General features: G+C 46.0%; 1 protein-coding gene across 3 annotated transcripts in view; it reads left to right on the plus strand.

Moving 5' to 3' along the window:
• CFAP221 (cilia and flagella associated protein 221) overlaps positions 1–17,436 on the plus strand; it is an 81,543-nt gene that overhangs the window by 43,987 nt on the left and 20,120 nt on the right. For all 3 annotated transcript variants that reach the window (XM_047722592.1, XM_047722590.1, XM_047722591.1), the window contains exons 9-17: positions 909–1,029; positions 1,114–1,225; positions 1,610–1,718; positions 4,028–4,115; positions 8,320–8,409; positions 9,365–9,463; positions 12,735–12,840; positions 14,901–15,034; positions 17,207–17,287. In XM_047722592.1, coding sequence (XP_047578548.1) covers positions 909–1,029; positions 1,114–1,225; positions 1,610–1,718; positions 4,028–4,115; positions 8,320–8,409; positions 9,365–9,463; positions 12,735–12,840; positions 14,901–15,034; positions 17,207–17,287 — 940 coding nt within the window. The remainder of the gene's footprint in view (positions 1–908; positions 1,030–1,113; positions 1,226–1,609; positions 1,719–4,027; positions 4,116–8,319; positions 8,410–9,364; positions 9,464–12,734; positions 12,841–14,900; positions 15,035–17,206; positions 17,288–17,436) is intronic.

The raw sequence follows: 17,436 nt of genomic DNA on the forward strand, positions 1-17,436 counted from the left end.
ATCAGTGTATTCTTATTTCTGTAATATCAGGGACATACATAATCCTGCAAAACAGACATTCACATATTCTCACTTAAAGAAATGCTTCATAGCACAGAACATGAAGTAGTTCTAGTACATCCCATAATATGATTCCAGGAGTTTCTGTAGGCAGGCTAGTAGCCCTGTCTGTACCTACATATGTCCAAAGATTTTTCAGTTGCAGAAAAGATCTCAAACATTAATCTGAGTCACTTGGGCATAGTCATTCTTTTACTAGGAACATACATCAGTGGAAGAACTTTTTTTTTAATGTAGTAAATTTAGCTATTGAAAACCAACAGCCGAGAAACAAATCACACTAGAGCAGGAGAGCATTTTCTAGCCTGTCATGTTATCTACTTGTTCTGTTCTTTGAGAAGGTAAGGAGGAGCTGCCATTGGTAGACGATTTTGGACTGTAAGATTATAGTGTGGTACACTGACATTGCATTCATTTTAGTAGACCACTGTTTTAGCACACAGATTTATTTTTAGTGTAGATAGAGTCACTACTGGACTGAAAGTCATGATATTATCAGAAGGAATCTAAAAATAGGAACCTTGTGGGACACCTGGCTGGCTCAGTTAGCACAGAGCACACAACTCTTGATCTCGAGGTTGTAAGTTCGAGCCCCATGTTGGGTGGAGAGATTACTTAAAAAGCCTTTAAAAAATAGGAACCTTGGGGTGCCTGGGGTGGCTCAGTCAGTTTAACCTCTGCCTTCGGCTCAGGTCATGATCCTAGGGTCCTGGGATTGAGCCTCGTGTCGGGCTCCCTGCTCCGTGGGGAGCCTGCTTCTCCCTCTCCTGTTCCCAAAATCCTAAAAAACAGTAGGAACCTTGAGTTGTTGGATTATATAGTAATTTAATATCTGTTTTAAACTATAGATTAGAAGAATTTGAAAGATTAAATGCTCTTTCTAAGGAAGTGGACCGTCCTCCAGAAAAGGCAGTGACGCGCATACATTTTCAGCAGCTGCCACCAAAACTAAAGCCTCTGAAGATTAAGGTAACCTGGGCGTTATGCTCAATATGATGGAAGGAATGACAGAAAAGCACAATAATGACTTATCCCTCCTGATCTTGGTCTCAGGAAATTGAATATCAGAACTTGAGATTTCCGGTAGATTTATCAAATCCATATGCCGTGGCAACTGTTTTAAACCAAGAACCAGGAAAACTGAAGATTAAAGAATTAAGAGAAGGTAACTAGCTGACCTGTTCGTCACATTTACTATTTATGAACAACAACAGCAAAACCCAGTTAGGTTGCTGTTATGTTTTGCCATTAAAAACGTGTTTTGGGGGACGCCTGGGTGGCTCAGTTGGTTAAGCAGCTGCCTTCGGCTCAGGTCATGATCCCAGCGTCCTGGGATCGAGTCCCACATCGGGCTCCTTGCTTGGCGGGGAGCCTGCTTCTCCCTCTGCCTCTGCCTGCCATTCTGTCTGCCTGTGCTCGCTCGCTCTCCTCTCTCTCTGACAAATAAATAAAATCTTAAAAAAAAACAAAACAAAAAAAAAGTGTTTTTGTCTTGGCAAATGATGCTGATTTGATTACTGACATAATCATTGTTTGCTCTTGCCCTCAGTTTTGGACCAAGGCAATGAGATTTCAAAAACAAGACAGATGAAGGAAGCACTCTTTGAACAGAAAGTCAGACAGGACACTTACGAAGAGATCGAAAATCACCTTAAGTGGTAAATATTGAGCAGTTATTTATATCAAGGGAGAGGACAGCATTTTTAGTAATGGCTTTTTATACATGAGACATGATGAAATGTAATCGCTTTGTGCCCTTTGAAAAGTTTCATTATTTCCTCTCCTCTACTGGACCTGAGACGTTTCTCTTTGGCATAAATCACCATGACCAAACCATGCTCTTTCCTAAGTGTGACCAGATAGTGGCAGAGACAGAGCAAACTGTGAGAGACACTAGGACACTGCTCCCTACTGACCACTGCTGCCAGCATCCTGTCTCTCCTTTAGGGGCCCCTAATCTCGCCCCCCACCCCACCTCAACCCCCTGTACCCTGGGGTGTCTGCCCAGGTGCCTCTGGGGATCCCAGCAGTGCAGGCTGGAGTGGGGGAGGCTCTGGGTGGAGGTTCCAGAGCTCAGCTGTGAGACCTCTGTCCTGTTCTTCTGTGGTCAAAATACATCCCTGTCCCCAGGTTTTTACCGGATCATACCAGAACTATCCATGTACCCAGACCCCACTAAACTTGAAAAACTCTTGAGCTGAGCTAAAAAAGAAACCCTTAGAAAAAGTCTTGGAGAGACCACTTGCCCATGCCCCACAGCCATACTTCTCAGACGGAGAGAACACACGCCAACTTCCCAGGCCTTCACGGATGTCCCCCATCCCGCCACCCTGCTTGCCCGGGGCAGTGCCCTCCATGTCTCACAGAAGCATCTTTCCTTCCACAGCAGCCTCTCTCTCATGGTCTGGCCCTGGTTAAATGCGAAGTACACCAAGTCACTGCAGATCATTTTTTAAAATACTCTTTCCCTGTTACAAAAAATGGCCACACTGTCATTGTAGAAAAGCTGAAAAATACATATATATTTTTTAAGGGGAGAGAAGTGGTGAAAAAAGTCTGTAATGCATTGACTGCCGCCAACACTGGGGTCTTTCCTTCCTTCGCTGCTTTTTTGTAGCGCGCTTGAGATCACAGCCGCAATTCAGTTCTGAAGGCTCTGTCATTCACTGACTATTTTCTTCCGGCTTTTTCTTATCAGAAAAAGAATTTAAACCTGCCAGTAACACCCACATACACTAGACATCGGTTCACTAGTTGTTGACATTATGCCACATACACTTGCACTGTCTACACACACACACACACACACACACACACCTGCTTTTGAAGCATTTGAAAGTGAATTGCAGACATCACGGAGCTTTGCTCTTAGAGGCGTTAGCGCGTGGCTCCTAAGAACAAGGATATTCTCCAACAGTAGCCTCATCACTTCCAAGAAATCTAAAACTGACGCCATAATATTAGAATCACCAGCCTCTCTGCACGTTCACCCAGTGGTCTCAATAACGTCCTTTCCATCTGGGCTTCTGTTTGGTTGGTTTTCGGAGAGGAAGACTCCGCCATCCAAACAAAGGTCAGACCATTTGTACTTAGCTTCCAGGTCTCTCCAGTCTCCTTCCGTCAAACAGTTCTCCAGACACTCCGTCCCCTTTTAAAATCATAGCAACTGTTTATTTTGAACATGTGCCAGGCTCCGTGATCAATACGTTACATACCAGAATTTTCTAAACTGTGCTAAAGTTCACAGAGCGCACAATTCACAATGTTAACCGTTTTAACGTGTACAATGCAGATGTTCTCATTGTATTCACAGGCTCATTCAACCGTCCCCATCATGCCACACTAAAACATTTGCATCACTCCAGAAGGAAACCCCATACCTATTAAGCAGTCACTCCCCATTCCCTCTCCCCTCCCTGCTCTCAGTCCACTTTCTAGCTCTATAAATTTGCTGATGCCAGACATTTCAAGTGAATGGAATCCTACATACATAGGGGGCCTTTTGTAACTGGTTTCTTTCATTTAGCACAGGTTGGAGGTTCATCTGTGTCATAGCATCTGTCAGGACTTTGTTCCTTTTTTATGGCCGTGTAATGTTCCATTGCATGGATTGACTACATTTTATTTACTCATTTATCAGTTGACAGGCATCTGGATGGTTTACACTTTTTGGTTATTGTGAAGAAGGCTGCTGTGAACATTTACATGCAAGCTTCTGTGTGAACACATCTTTTCAGTTCTCTAAGGTGGGGAATTGCTGGGTCATATGGTAAATCTATGTTTAGCATTTGGAGAAACAGCCAGACTGTTGCTGTAGTCTCTACAACTTCTCTCCCCCGTGGCCCACCTCCAGTATCTCCACACCCGCTTCGGTTGTTGAGAATAGCAAAGACACTCCATCCCCAAACTGACCATGGTATTCTGAAGGGCTCTGGAAGCTGGGTTTGTTTGTTTGTTTCCTCCCCAGGCAGGTGCACCTCGGTAGAGATCATATGTCTTTTAAATTTAGAAAAGACCTTGCTGAAGAGCGGCAAAGAGAAAACATCAAATATAAGGTCAGAGTCACTAATTCAATGATACTGGTTGCGCTAAATAGTTTGAATTCCTGCTATATGCAAGAGGGCACATGGGAAGAAGGAACACATAGTTCCGTTGGGAGGGGAGGAGGCTGATGACAAGTTAATTGTTAACCATAAATCAAGGCTGGCTGTAGATGTCACAAGAAACCTCTACTAAATATTGTGGGGAGTCAGAGGCCAAAGAGGAGAAAGAGCTCATCTAATTGAAAAGCTTCCTCCAAGACATGGTATGATTTTGAAAGGCAGTAAAGAGGACAAAGGCGTTTAATTCAGAGAGAGGGCAATGCCTCAAATTCAGGTTGGAGTTCTGGGTGTGGCGCACGCCTGCCCCGTGATCTGCAGAGCACGAGAGTAAGAGGGACCCACAGACAGGGACCAGGAGTGACGCCAGAGCCAGAGCCAGAAAAAAGTTCCAAGCCAGAGATGCTCAAGGGGGGCTGAGCAGAGAGAATGACAAACTGGTTGAGGGGAGGGGACCACGGCTGGCTTGTCAAGGCGGCACCTGCAGATTCAGGGAGGGGAGGGTAGAGACGGGAATGGTGGAACTGTGCCACACCCCTGGGCTCACCGTGTGTGAGAGACCTTGTTCGCTGAGAGCAGGTGCGGGGGTGGGGGGGTGCGCTGGGGACAGGCCCATAGTCACTGAAGCACAGGGCACTCATGGGCCAGAGGAGATAAGGCTCGTTTCGGGCTTCCTGTCTCAGGGGCTGGGACTTTGTTGGGAGGACTGACGGAACCATCCTGTGTCGTACTAGTCTGCTCAGGCTGTGGTAACAAGTACCAGACTGGGAGGTGTAGGCAACAGAAATGTGTTTTCTCACTGTTCTGGAAGCCCAAGGTCAAGGTGCATGATCTTCTAAGGGACATGAGGGAATGATCTCTCTTCTCGACCTACAGACCATCTTTTCCCTGTGCTTCACATTTTTTTCCTCTTTCCAAACTTCTTCTTATAGAAGACACCAGTCACACTGGAGTAGGGCCCACCCTGTGACCTCCTTGTAACTTGATTACACCTTCAAACACAGCGTTTTCAAACAGTCACATTCTGAGGTGACTGCGGGTTAGGATTTCAACATATGAGCTTTGGAGGGACATAATTCCGCCATAACACATATATTTAAGCTTGGGATTGTGAGCTTCCCATGGTCAGTGCTACACGAAGTGGCCACACTGGGTGGGAGGGATTAGGGAAAAACATGGATCTTGTTGGATAGGAATCTATTTTTCTTTCTAGAATACATTTTTCTTACAGAATACATTTTTCTTCCTAGAGCTTCTTTCTGATTGGATTCCAAATCAGATACTCGAGTAAATTTATCTTTTCTTTATTTTTTACAAGAGAGAATGTAAAATGATTGCATCAGTAAACCTTAGCATTTAGGGAAGGCACGTATTAGATTGACATTGAAATTTAGTTCGATTCTGGTTCTGTTTCTCTGCATTGGATTTTAAAAACAAAACATTGAGTATTCTGTCCACCCCACAACGGGATGATAACCATTTTAGAGATGAAGGTGACACAAACGTGGCACAACCAGGCAGGACAGTGTGACAGCAAAGGCTGGATTGCCAGCCTTTGGTCGCCAGGGAACTCAACTGTGTATTTGCCTTGCAAGCGTGTTTAACAAGTGCTCTTTGTCTGTAAGACTCTGCTAGTGAATGAGCCACTGTCCCTGCCCTCCAGAAAGGCACAGTCCACAAGGGGCACAGAAACATTAAGAGATGATTTAAAATGTGCCAAGTGCTGTCACTGCTGGCAAAGAAGGGCAGGGGATCGAATGGTTCATAGGCGTCCCGCTTAGGTGGGTGCTGGCGATTTTTTTTTTTTTTTAAGATTTTATTTACTTATTTGACAGAGAGAGATCACAAGTAGACGGAGAGGCAGGCAGAGAGAGAGGGAAGCAGGCTCCCCGCTGAGCAGAGAGCCCAATGCGGGACTCGATCCCAGGACCCTGAGATCATGACCTGAGCCGAAGGCAGCGGCTTAACCCACTGAGCCACCCAGGCGCCCCCGTGCTGGCGATTTTAAATGAGATCCCAAATACAGAAGAGAAGTTCAACTTAAGACATGTTACACATGGAGGGCCTGGAGGGCATCCTGGTGGTGGCTACAGGAACAAGTATACCTCAGCAGAGAGGTGGAGAGTAGACACAGAATAGCGCCATGGACTGGGGAAAGTTAATGGAGCAAGAAGCTGGTAGCTCCAGGTGGGAAAGCCAGAGAACCTCATGATTTGAGGGGAGAGCAGCAGATATCGAAGGAGCCAGAAGGAGAAATGGTCAGGGAGGTCAGGAGAACCGGGTGACACTGAAAAAGCAGATGGGGAGGGATCCAGGATGGTGGGGCCCGAGAAGTACATGGTGTGTTGGACCACTTAGAAGGCCTGTTTTGCCATAGCGATAGCCATCCCGGGAGAGAAGTGGAGATGAAAAGCCAAATGGCCACGGCTCGAGGAATGCAAGGAAGTGAGTGGCTGGTTTCTTGAGAAGCTGAGATGACCAGAAGCGAAGAATCAGGGCATGGACCATTCCAAGGGGATGTGGTGTCAAAGAGCAGGTTTCTAAAGTTGGAAAACTCCAGAGCATTTGTACGCTGAAGGCAAAAAACAACCGCAGAGGGAAGGGCTAAAGAAATTTGGGAAGAGGCCTTGGTCGGAGGGGAAGACTGACCTTGAGGAAGGACATGGTGTCAGGCTCGCATGCTGAGAGAGGGCCGTTGAAGGCTGCATGTGGCCTTGTCCTTCTGGGTGCCCCAGGAGGCCAGGCCAGCTGCAGAGATAGCCATGAGCACTGGTTGGAGAGTGGCCTGCAGAGAGGAGCTAGTAGTCACAAGGGTAGCCAAGGGGAGAAGGAAAGAAGACTTCATGTGCTTAACATCACTCACTGGGCCCCTGAGCCCCAGTATAGTTTGGCAGCAAGTGCTGAGGGACCCTATTCTGTGTGTCTGGGAGCTCTCATCAGGCAGCTGAATCCTGGCGGGTGACCCAGTGGCAAGGAACACCTGAAGGCCCAGGCCATGTAGCAGAAAGCTGAGACAAGGGATCTGGGTGGGGAGATGGGGGTGTGGGGAGGGCAGGAGTGGAGGGAGTGGGAGTGGGCAGGATGATGGGCTTTTACCCAGGAGATGATTAATGATAGTAAATTTCAAAACACATCATAATAAGTAGAGTCTTGATATAAGACCTTACCCTCCTCTCTCTTCTAGCTATCAACCTATTTGCTAATCCCTCCTTTAAGATGCTATTTTATTTTATTTTATTTTATTTTATTTTTAGTAGTGGTGGAGATCTGGGTCTCTTCCCACAAAATCTGTCTTTCGAGGCTAACATCCATAGTCTCAGTCTCAGACTCAGCTCCCTGATATGTGCAAATCAGAGCTAGACAACTCACCACCTGGTGTCAATAACAAACTCTCTCGTTTCTTCTGTTAATATGGTGATCGGAATAGATTGCTTCCAGTTAAGTCTTTAAAAATTATGGCAAACAGCAAACATACAAGCCAAGCTAGATCTGGAAGTAATTTAACAAGTAATAAAAACCACAGATAGGTAAAAACTAACAAGCTTTTGCTGTGGACACAGTCCCTTTTTCCATGGAGGCAGGTGTATGCAGACACCAAGCCAAGCCCAGCCAGCCAGGCTTCCGGGGGAGTGTGCCATGTCTCCTGGGCAATGGGCCAGAGAGCTCCAGGGTCCTGGGGAAGCAGGAGGTGGGGAAGGGCAGCAGCCTGGGAGAAGACACTTACTCCAGGGAAAGGGCAGATCCCAGAAGAGAGGAGGACTTAGGCACCTTTGTTAAACCCCGTACTGGGATAATCAGCTCTGAGGAGGAGCTTGAAACTTTAAGTTCTTTTTAAAATGAAATCTCTACACTCCCGTGGTTACACGGTTTCTTATAAAATCCTTCTGGTGAGTTTTAAATGCTTTGGAAATGATTTCTAGAGCCACTTCCCCTGATTATGGAAAGAAAGTTCTGGGTCCACTCAGCTGTTAGAACCCCCTATGTTTAAACAGTGAGTATGATTATAATGAGCCCTTTAACTCTCTGTCACCCACTCCCAGCCAGAACTTCGTGTGTGGTTGTGACTGATCCTTTGATAGGTTTCTATCAGCTTTAAAGAGATATACAGTTGTGTGTGTTTGTCTTCAATTTCAATATTTTTGGTGATTGAAAAACCCAGGTAGATCGAGGAGATCCTGTTTTGGATGAGGAATTTCAGCGCACCAAGACAGAAGTCCACCAGAAACGGGTTGTTCGTAGTCTAGAAGAAGTGGGTAACTTTCCTTTATTTGGGAGCTAATTATCAATAGCCCTTTATATTCTTATTTTTAAAACACTAAACAATTTTATAGAAATGCTTTTACCAAGAGATATTTACTAAGTTTTAATTTGCATTTTAATTTATATTTTCAGAGTGTTTTTTTACTATATATTTGCAAGTGAAGTATCAAAAATCATGATGTTTCCCTTAAAATTAACAGCATTAAATTCTTTGGCTCCTCCTTTATGCCCTTCTACTTTCTCTTTCTTGGTCTTCTTTTTTGTTTCCCTTTGCTCTCTAAGCCCCTGTCTGCAGGTCCTTCCTGGTGGGTCTCTGAGCCTATGTTCCTTGCCTCCTGCCCTTGGTGGGAAGGATACACAACAGGAGGACAGAAGCTAGAGATTCTCAAGCTCTCTTACAGATTTGGGACCTGGGAAAAGCCCTCTTAGTTTCTGTACCTCAGTCTCCTCAAACATAAAATGGGGACAGTGGCTCCTTCCCCTGAGTGTCCTCTGTCATGTGATAGTATCTGGTTAAAACCCCAATTTTTAATTTTAACGATGAGACCATTTGAGAGACAGAGAGAACACAAGAACAGGGTGAAGAGCAGAGGGAGAAGCAGACTCCTAGCTGAGCGGGGAGCCTGATGGGGGGCTGGATCCAGGACCAGTCCTGGGATCATGTCCTGAGCCAAAGGCAGATGCTTAACCAACTGAGCCACCCAGGCACCCCTACACTGTCAATTTATTAAAACCCAAATCTCAAATTCCACTTTTGGCCCCCAACCCAAGAAGTATTCCCTATACTGCTACGTTACACTAGGAGTGTAGAATAAATGCTCATTCCATGGTGGAACAGATAAGTCATAAGTTGATTTAGGGTCAGGCTCTAAAACGTTTTTATTAAGTGCTCCTACCTGGAGTTAAATTTAAACCTAAGATATGCCTGTGTTCTATTTTCACAGAAAATCAAGGAATTCCATCCTAATTTTGATCCACTCGTTAATAATACCTGGGTCAACAGGTTCAGAGCACAAAAGCGCTTTCAGCAAGCTGCACGCAAGGTAAGTCCCAGCACCAAACGGAAATCTTAATTGGCTTAGTCCTCAGCACAAGAAAATCGAATGACTTTTTCTAACAGTTTTATTGACATATAATTCACTTCCTGTAAAATTCACTCTTGTAAAGTATACATTTTGGTAGGTTTTAATGTATTTACACAGTTCTACAGCCATCACCACGATCTAACTTTAGAACATTTAAAAAATTTTATTGAAGTGTAGTTAGCATACAATGTTATAATAGTTTCAGGTGTAAAATATAGTGATTTGACAATTAATTTTAGAATAACTTTTTATCACTGCAAAGAGAAACCTGGTTCCCGTTAGCAGCCCCTCTCCATCCCCCAGTCCTTGGCAACCAGCGATCAGCTTTCTGTCTCTATGGATTCACCTTCCTGGACATTTCATACACATGGAATCATAGGGCACATGGCCTTTTGTAACTGGCTCTTTCACTCAGCTGGTTTTCAAAGTTCATCATGTGGTAACCTGTACCAGTACTTCATTTCTCTTTTATGGGTGGATACTATCCCATCATCCCATCGTGTAGATACGCCATATTGTATCTTTTCATCCGCTGAAATGTTTGTGTTGTTCTCACTTTTTGGTCATTATGAATAATAATGTTATGAACATTCCATTCGTGTACATGTTTGTGTACATGTTTTCAGTTCTCTTGGATATATACCTAAGAGTAGACTTGCCCTGTCATGTGGTAACACTAGAGCAGTTGGACTTTGATCAGTTACTTCTAGGGAGAGCAATCGCGAATTCCTGTGGGATCTAGTCTCATCCAGGCTTATGGCTTTCCCTTCAAGACGTGTCATCTCATTTCACCCTCATGGTGGCTTTCCACCCAACCCATTAGAGCCTCCAATGGCTTGCTGTGATCGGGATAAAAAATAAAAGGTGTCTTAAAAAAAATTAAAAAAATAAAAAATAAAAAAATAAAAGGTGTCAGTGACTCCCTAGTCTAGCTGCAGCCATACCTCTTTAGCCTAGCCCCGCCCTCCACCCTGCTCCCTACCTTCATCCTCTGTGTGGTCCCAGTCCTCATCTCCCAAACACACCAGCCCGTTCCCTACTACAAACCTTGTCATGCTTCACCTGAAGAGACATTCCATCTCCCCTCCATGTGCATACTTGTCCTGTGAGCCAGCATGAGCCCACCGAGCCATCACCAAGCCAAGGTGCCTCTTGCTTCTTATGCTGCTAGTAGATCCCTTGTCCCAGCCACTCGAGTGCAGCCGCCTTGCGGAGGAGAGTCATTCCTCAAGCAGGGGAGAGCCGTGCTCAAGACCTGGACTCTGGAGCCAGGCTGCCTGCCTCTAATTATTCCTTTTCTTTTTTTTTAAGAGAGAGAGAGTGAGAGAAAGCATACATGTGAACAGTGGGGAAGAACAGAGGGAGAGAAGGAAGCAGACTTCCCGCTAAGCAGGGAGGCCGACACGGGGCTTGATCCCAGGACTCTGGGATCATGACCTGAGCCAAAGGCAGCCACTTAATGATTGAGCCACCCAGGATCCCCTGCCCTTAATTCTTGATGCCACTAATGAGCTTTCTGATCTTGGACAAGTTCTATAACCTCCATTAGCTTCCTCCTCCTCCGTAACGGAGGATCACAGTAAGACCTGTCTCGGAGTTGTTGTGAACATTAACTGGGCGAATATGTATAAGGGACTCCAAAAGTTTATAAACTTTCTCCATTGAGCAGTGTTTTTAGCCTGGACTGAGGACAGTCTAGGGGAGAGGCAGAGCTCACTGATCAGTGACCTGCGCACCAGCCTCCAGGGTCCTGCGGGACCCTATCCCTGCTGAGATTCTGTCTGGGTGGGCTGCTATGTGCAGAACAGAGGTGGCCACAAGGAGCTCAGTGTGGGGAAGGAAGTGGTGGAAAGAGGCAGGGCGAAGCTGTGCTCCAAGGGAGGAGGGCACAGCTGTTAACAATGGGCAAACAGCAGCGATACGGGCCAGGCTGGGTTCTCCATGAGTGCGACCACCTGACCTTTCTGGGCTGAGCCCTCCAGGGTGATAAAGGTATTGTCAGCTGTTGCGTGCTTTGCTCTGAGCAATGGCTCAGTCTTTCCCTCACTCCCCAGATGAGTCAGATCAAGGTGCAGATATGTCCCCAGCCTGATGACTTCCTGTCATCTCTCCAACTCAGCCACAGCCCCGTCATCTCCTGCCTAGACCAGTGTGACTCGCCCTGCCTTCCCTGCTTCCAGTCTCCCCCACAGCAGCCACAGTAGTATTCCCGAAGCCAAAAGGTGAGGGTACCCCTCCTCCGGTAAAACCCTCCAAAGTCTTCCCATTGCAACTGGAATGAAGCATAAAACTTTTTTCAAGGCCACAGGCCACTCTGGACTTCTCTCTGTCCCTTAGACCTGTCTCCTTTGTTCCTGAAGCAGGATCTTCCTCTTTGCTATTTCCTCTGCTCTGAATTCTCTTCCTCAGATCATTCTCTCCTCATCATTCCAGTTTTAGATCAAACCTCACCTTCTCAGTGAGGTCTTCCATCATTACCCTTGCAGCAGTGGCCAGACCACTCCCCTCCCCACGTCCTCCCCCCATCATGCCCTCGGGTATGTGAGCACGCGCGTGCACACGCGCGCGCACACACACACACGCACACACACACAGAGTTAGAATGTCAGTTGGGTGCAAGCAGGAACAACCGCATCTGATAAGCCTTGAACAGAACTGACCGGGGCATCAGCACGTCATACTATTAATTTGTTAAATGAGAGCCCCTTATGGGATGGAAAGGGCTATTAATCATGGAAGGAATGGTCCCTTTGGTCACAGCTCAGAGCACGGGCACCAGACCCCTCCGTAGCACGCACTCTGAGTACAAAGCACATGGTAGACAGTTAGCATTGCCCATAATCCACAGCCCAGTTCCCCCAGAAACACCCATTTATTTGGTCCCTCTGCTCCGAAAATAACACGGCGGAAGCATTGCTATTCAGATACACTGAAAAGAAGCAGCGTGGAACTGGTCGTTCTTTCCACTCTGGAAATAGAAGAACAGGTCTCATAAATTGGGCGGAACAAGGCCAGATGACAACATAGTCTTCTCTTTTTTGTATTCAGGCAAGTCAACATGGCCGAGACCTTGAAGTCCCCGTGGCCTCTACCTAGGGCAATGTGCCCACGATCCCTGTGAATTCTGACTTAGAGCGTGGGCCTCAGCCCTTAGCTGTGGTTGGGGAAAGGGAATCAAATTGAAAGACAAAATGAGTGAATACTTTGAAATCATCCCTTCTAATTCCAGGTCATGATTCATAGAAGATTAATCAGTATGCTGAGTGCTATTCATAACATGGACAAAGAGAACATACGCAGAAAACTGAGCCAAGGAAGACAGTCAGTAATAACAGGTAGAACACAGCTGCCAAGTGCAGCGAAGCTTCGACCCTAGGGCTTCTGAGCATGACATCCTGTATAAGGTGTTAGCTGTGCAGAGGTAAAATATTTTTGTAAATCACATCCATTAGGTTTTTGTTTTTGTTTTTTTAATGGCCACAGTAATGAATCACCACAAACCTAAATGGCTTTAAACAACACAGATGTATTATCTCACATTGCTGAAAGTCAGAAGTCTGAAAACCAAGGTGTTAGCCGGGCTGGCTTCTTCTGGAATTTCCAGTGAAGAGTCTATTCCAGGCCTTTCCACATCACTCTGCACTGTGCTTCAGTTGTCACATCACCTCTCCTGACTTTGGCCCTCCTGCCTCCTCCTCATATCGGTCCTTTGACAACACTGGGCCACCTGGACTACCCAGGACACTCTCCCCATCTTCAGATCTTTAACTTAATCATACCGGCAAAGTCCCTTTCGGCATGGAAGGTGACAGAGTCATAGCTGCAAGGGACGGAATGTGGACATTTTTGGGGGAGGGTGACCATCAGGCCTACCCAGGACATAAATCAGACCTCCAGGCCAGGTTTGGCTGAAATGCCTACCCAAGTGAGAGTTAGCCAGACTGGCCGACCCAGCTAAGTTGTGACATCTGTGGAGTCTGGCCATGGTTTGACCTCTTGTTTTGTGCCCTCAGTTCTCTCCTGTTACCAGAGAGACCAGGATGGTCAACATTCATACTTGTTAACTGACTGGCTACATCTAGTGTCGTCACAACCTAGCATTTGCACATAAAGCTTTTTTTTTTTTTTTTTTTTTTTTCAAATAGACTCCATGCCCAGCATGGAGCCCAACAAAGTGTTTGAACTCACAACCCTGAGATCAAGAGTTGGCTGCTCAGCTGACTGAGCCACCCAGCTGCCTCGCACATAAAGCTTTTGACCTCATACAATCTTTGCTAACTTGAAGGAATTCCAGTCCTCGGATGCCTGGGTTGACCAGGCTATTGGAAGCACACTCTCAGTGGCTTTTGGGCTCCCATCATCATCTTCTCTTCCCCAAGGCTCATCTGCAGATACATGGGCAGGCCCCAATCTTTCCAAACCCTGCCTGCCCTCCCTAGTGGGAGCCCCCAGACCTGACTCTTCAGTCTTCCTCTCCCTCAAGACCTAGATGGATTTTTTTTTCCAAAACATTTTATTGCATTTTAATCCCTTTCCCCTGCCCTTTTTTTTTGGCCTGACCCGGGGCTGTTTATTGAATCTATCATCAGAGGCAAGGACTCACTATTCATCACAAAAAGGGGAGGGCAGGATTCACCACAGGAGGGTCTTCCAAAGGGGTGGGTTGGGAGACAGCAGGTGTGGGACTTGGGTTCCTGTAGAGGACCAGGAGTCTGTCCAGCCCTTGCCTGCAGACACACTTGACAGCCGCTGGGCATGGCATCCAGCAGGACCCTGTCCCTCCTCACCTCAGACAGTGCCCCTAACGATGGCTGGGCCCAAGACCCCCAAGGCCCCAAGGGAAGAAGGAGCTCTGGTGGCCCAGGCTCAGGTCCTGAGCACCCGCTCCTCGTCTTCCTCCCCCTCAAGATCCAGATGCGTATTTTGTTTCTCATAACCTTTTTTTTTTTCGCTCTTTAATTATACTTTCAAAAAATTTCTCCTATGTTATTATTACATCCAGTATTGATGTTTCTAATGAAGAAACACTTGTTTAAAATATTGTAAAATTCATCTGTGAATTATGTATGGACCCCTGTAAAATGTCTTCATGTGTTTTTTAATGCAATCTTTTTCTTGACTGATAAGGACAAAGAAGATTCATTAGAGAGCCTTTCACGGGGAGTTGTAGTTTTTTTGAAAGTAAAAAATAAAGCTTTAAAAAGGAGATGGGGTGGGGTAAAGAACAAAAGAAAATTAGAACTGGGCCCGGATGCCCATAGACATATATATTCTTTCCAAGCTGGCATGTGACAAGTGCCCACCGATTGGTGTATGGCAGATAGGAAACTGAAGACGGTGGTTTCACATAAAAATACTGTAAGAACATCCCCCAAATGCTCTTCTGTTCTCCCAGACAAGAATGCCTCCAGATTCCTCCTGGATCAGATCAGTCAAGATAATTATTCCAGCCGTTTCTCTGTATCCCCCAAGGAAGTGCTGCCCTTCGCCTTTCCGTCCTACAGTCCTCCTCAGAGCTCCAACGAGTTGGTGGGTGCCGTTAGGCTGTGGGCTGGGGGCTGGGCACGATCAAAGGGTTGTTAGATGGCGGCAAGACCTACCTCAGGCTCTGTCCCTTTGCTTCCTCCTGAGAGGCTCCCTGGGACACCTGTGCCCAGGGACTTGCGATCACTGGGAAACCTGAGATCATCTAGACTTACCTGTGCTGAGCTCCGTGGTAACCTGGGCTGGGTGCCTTCCAGACTGGAACCCATCAAAAGTCCCTCCTGATAGCCCAAGAACTGGGCCTGAGAGCAAAGGGGCAGATGGAGAATCCGGGAGGGCCCGGCCTAGGGAGGTGGGCTCTGCTCAGCTGGACCCTTCTGCTTTTTGGGCAGATGGAAAGTATCTGAAGTGCACTTGTATCAGTGCATTTACTCTTCAGCAAATTTATGCAATAGGTTTATCATCTTACTGACGAAGAAACTGAGACACAAGGCCACATGGCTGGTAATAAAATGTTTTCTAAGCTCATGTGGTTAGCAATAAACAGCATGTTTAGAATTGATGTTGAAAGCACACACGCGGGGCGCCTGGGTGGCTCAGTCAGTTAAGCGACTGCCTCTGGCTCAGGTCCTGATCCTGGAATCCCAGGGTCAAGTACCGCATCTGGCTCCCTGCTTGGCAGGGAGTCTGCTTCTCCATCTGACCCTCACATCTCATGCTCTCCCTCTCAAAAAAAAAAAAAAAAAAAAAAAAAAAAAAAAAAAAAAAACACACAGGCAAATTAATTTTTTAGCTTCAAAGAATAAACTTGCCGTGCACATCCTACATTGTATGTTACATATCACAAGTTAATCTACTCGAGAACTGCAGGACCAACTTTAGAAATTCCTTGGGTTTTCTGCATTAGATCATCAAATGACCTAAGACATCAGACTGTGTAGTTCCTAGGAAATAATAAATCTGTGATTCTCAAGCATGGATAAACACACTTAATAATTAGTGGGATGGAGGGGCGCCTGGGTGGCTTAGTCGGTTAAGTGTCCTGACTCTTGCTTTTGGTTCTGATCATGATCTCAAGGTCATGAGATTGAATACCATGTGGGGCTCTGTGCTCAGCAGTGAGTCTGCTTCTTTCCCTCTCCCTCTCCCTCTGCTACTCCCCTCCACCACCACCACTCACTCTCTCTCTAAAACAAATACATCTTCAAAAAAAAGATTCTCTGCCTCTGCCCCTCTCCTTTCCCACTCACAAGCACACTTTCTCTCTTTCTCTAAATAATAATAATAACTAACGGGGCGGAAAGGATAATAGTGATGAGTAGATCACTGTGTTGTGTAGCCTGTCTCATTATTTTTGAGTAGTTCCCATCTTACACATTCATTTGTTGCCTTAGTTAGTTCTACAAAGACTTCTGTGGCTTGTGGTTGATGAAAGATGGAACACTCGGCACTCCTGTCTATAAAGAATTTTGTAATTCATTCTATACTTTATTTCATCAATTCTTTTTATATTTAGCAGCTTTTATATTTAGCAGCAGAAATCAATAAATGTCATATAAGCAATATGTATTAGCAATGCATCATATTAATTTAATGATGATAGATTAGGCAAAATACAGTATTTATTGAGGGGTCCATAGTATGTCAGGCGTTGTTCCAGGTTCTCTGGGGGACGGAGGCAGACATCATGCGGGAAAGTAGTGCTTTGGAGATGAGCCCCCATAGAAGGGACTTGGGTTGGACAGGGAGAAGGAGAGCAGCCGTCCTGGACTAAGGCCTCAGCTGGACTCATGAGGAGCCCCGAAGCTGGGATGGGGGTAGAGGACCCGGCATTTCTACCTTTGTTTCAACTTGTGGCTGGTGGCAGGCTGCCCTAGGAGGGGCACACGACCTTGAGGGAGGCAGCTCCCTTCAGTCAAGGCAGCTCCTGAAGAGGGCTGACCCTTAAGAGTTGTTTCTGTCAAAGGACTCCAGAATCCTTTGAAGCCCGCAGAGGATTCTGGGTGGCCCGTGGCAGCAACCACAACAGTAGAAAATAAAAAAGGATCCCATACACTACGAGATAAGGAGGAGAGGTTGGTCAGCACAGTCTCCCTGCCCCACACATCGGGTGGAACTGAGGTCATGGAAAGTTTGCCAAATGTTTCTCAGCAGAAGCACAGCGACTTTTGCTCCGTGTTGATCATGTGTCAATGTTTTTGAATTCCCACATTTTAGGCTCCTGATGGCCTTGGACCAGTTCCAATTAAATCTCAAGAAACTCAAATCAAGCAGAGTTTTTCCTTCTTCAGTCTGCAGGTCAGACCCACCATATGGTATCAGTTAATAGGTTTCTTGTGACATGAACAAAATATTCTTGAACTTGAATTGTACCATTTTATTAGTTTTGTTCTGTTGTAGATTATACACCATAGCATTCTGTGTGTATTCTTCTGCTGTTATTTTAT

Source organism: Lutra lutra, chromosome 3 (genome assembly GCF_902655055.1).
Source record: "Lutra lutra chromosome 3, mLutLut1.2, whole genome shotgun sequence".
NCBI classification, from domain to species: domain Eukaryota; kingdom Metazoa; phylum Chordata; class Mammalia; order Carnivora; family Mustelidae; genus Lutra; species Lutra lutra.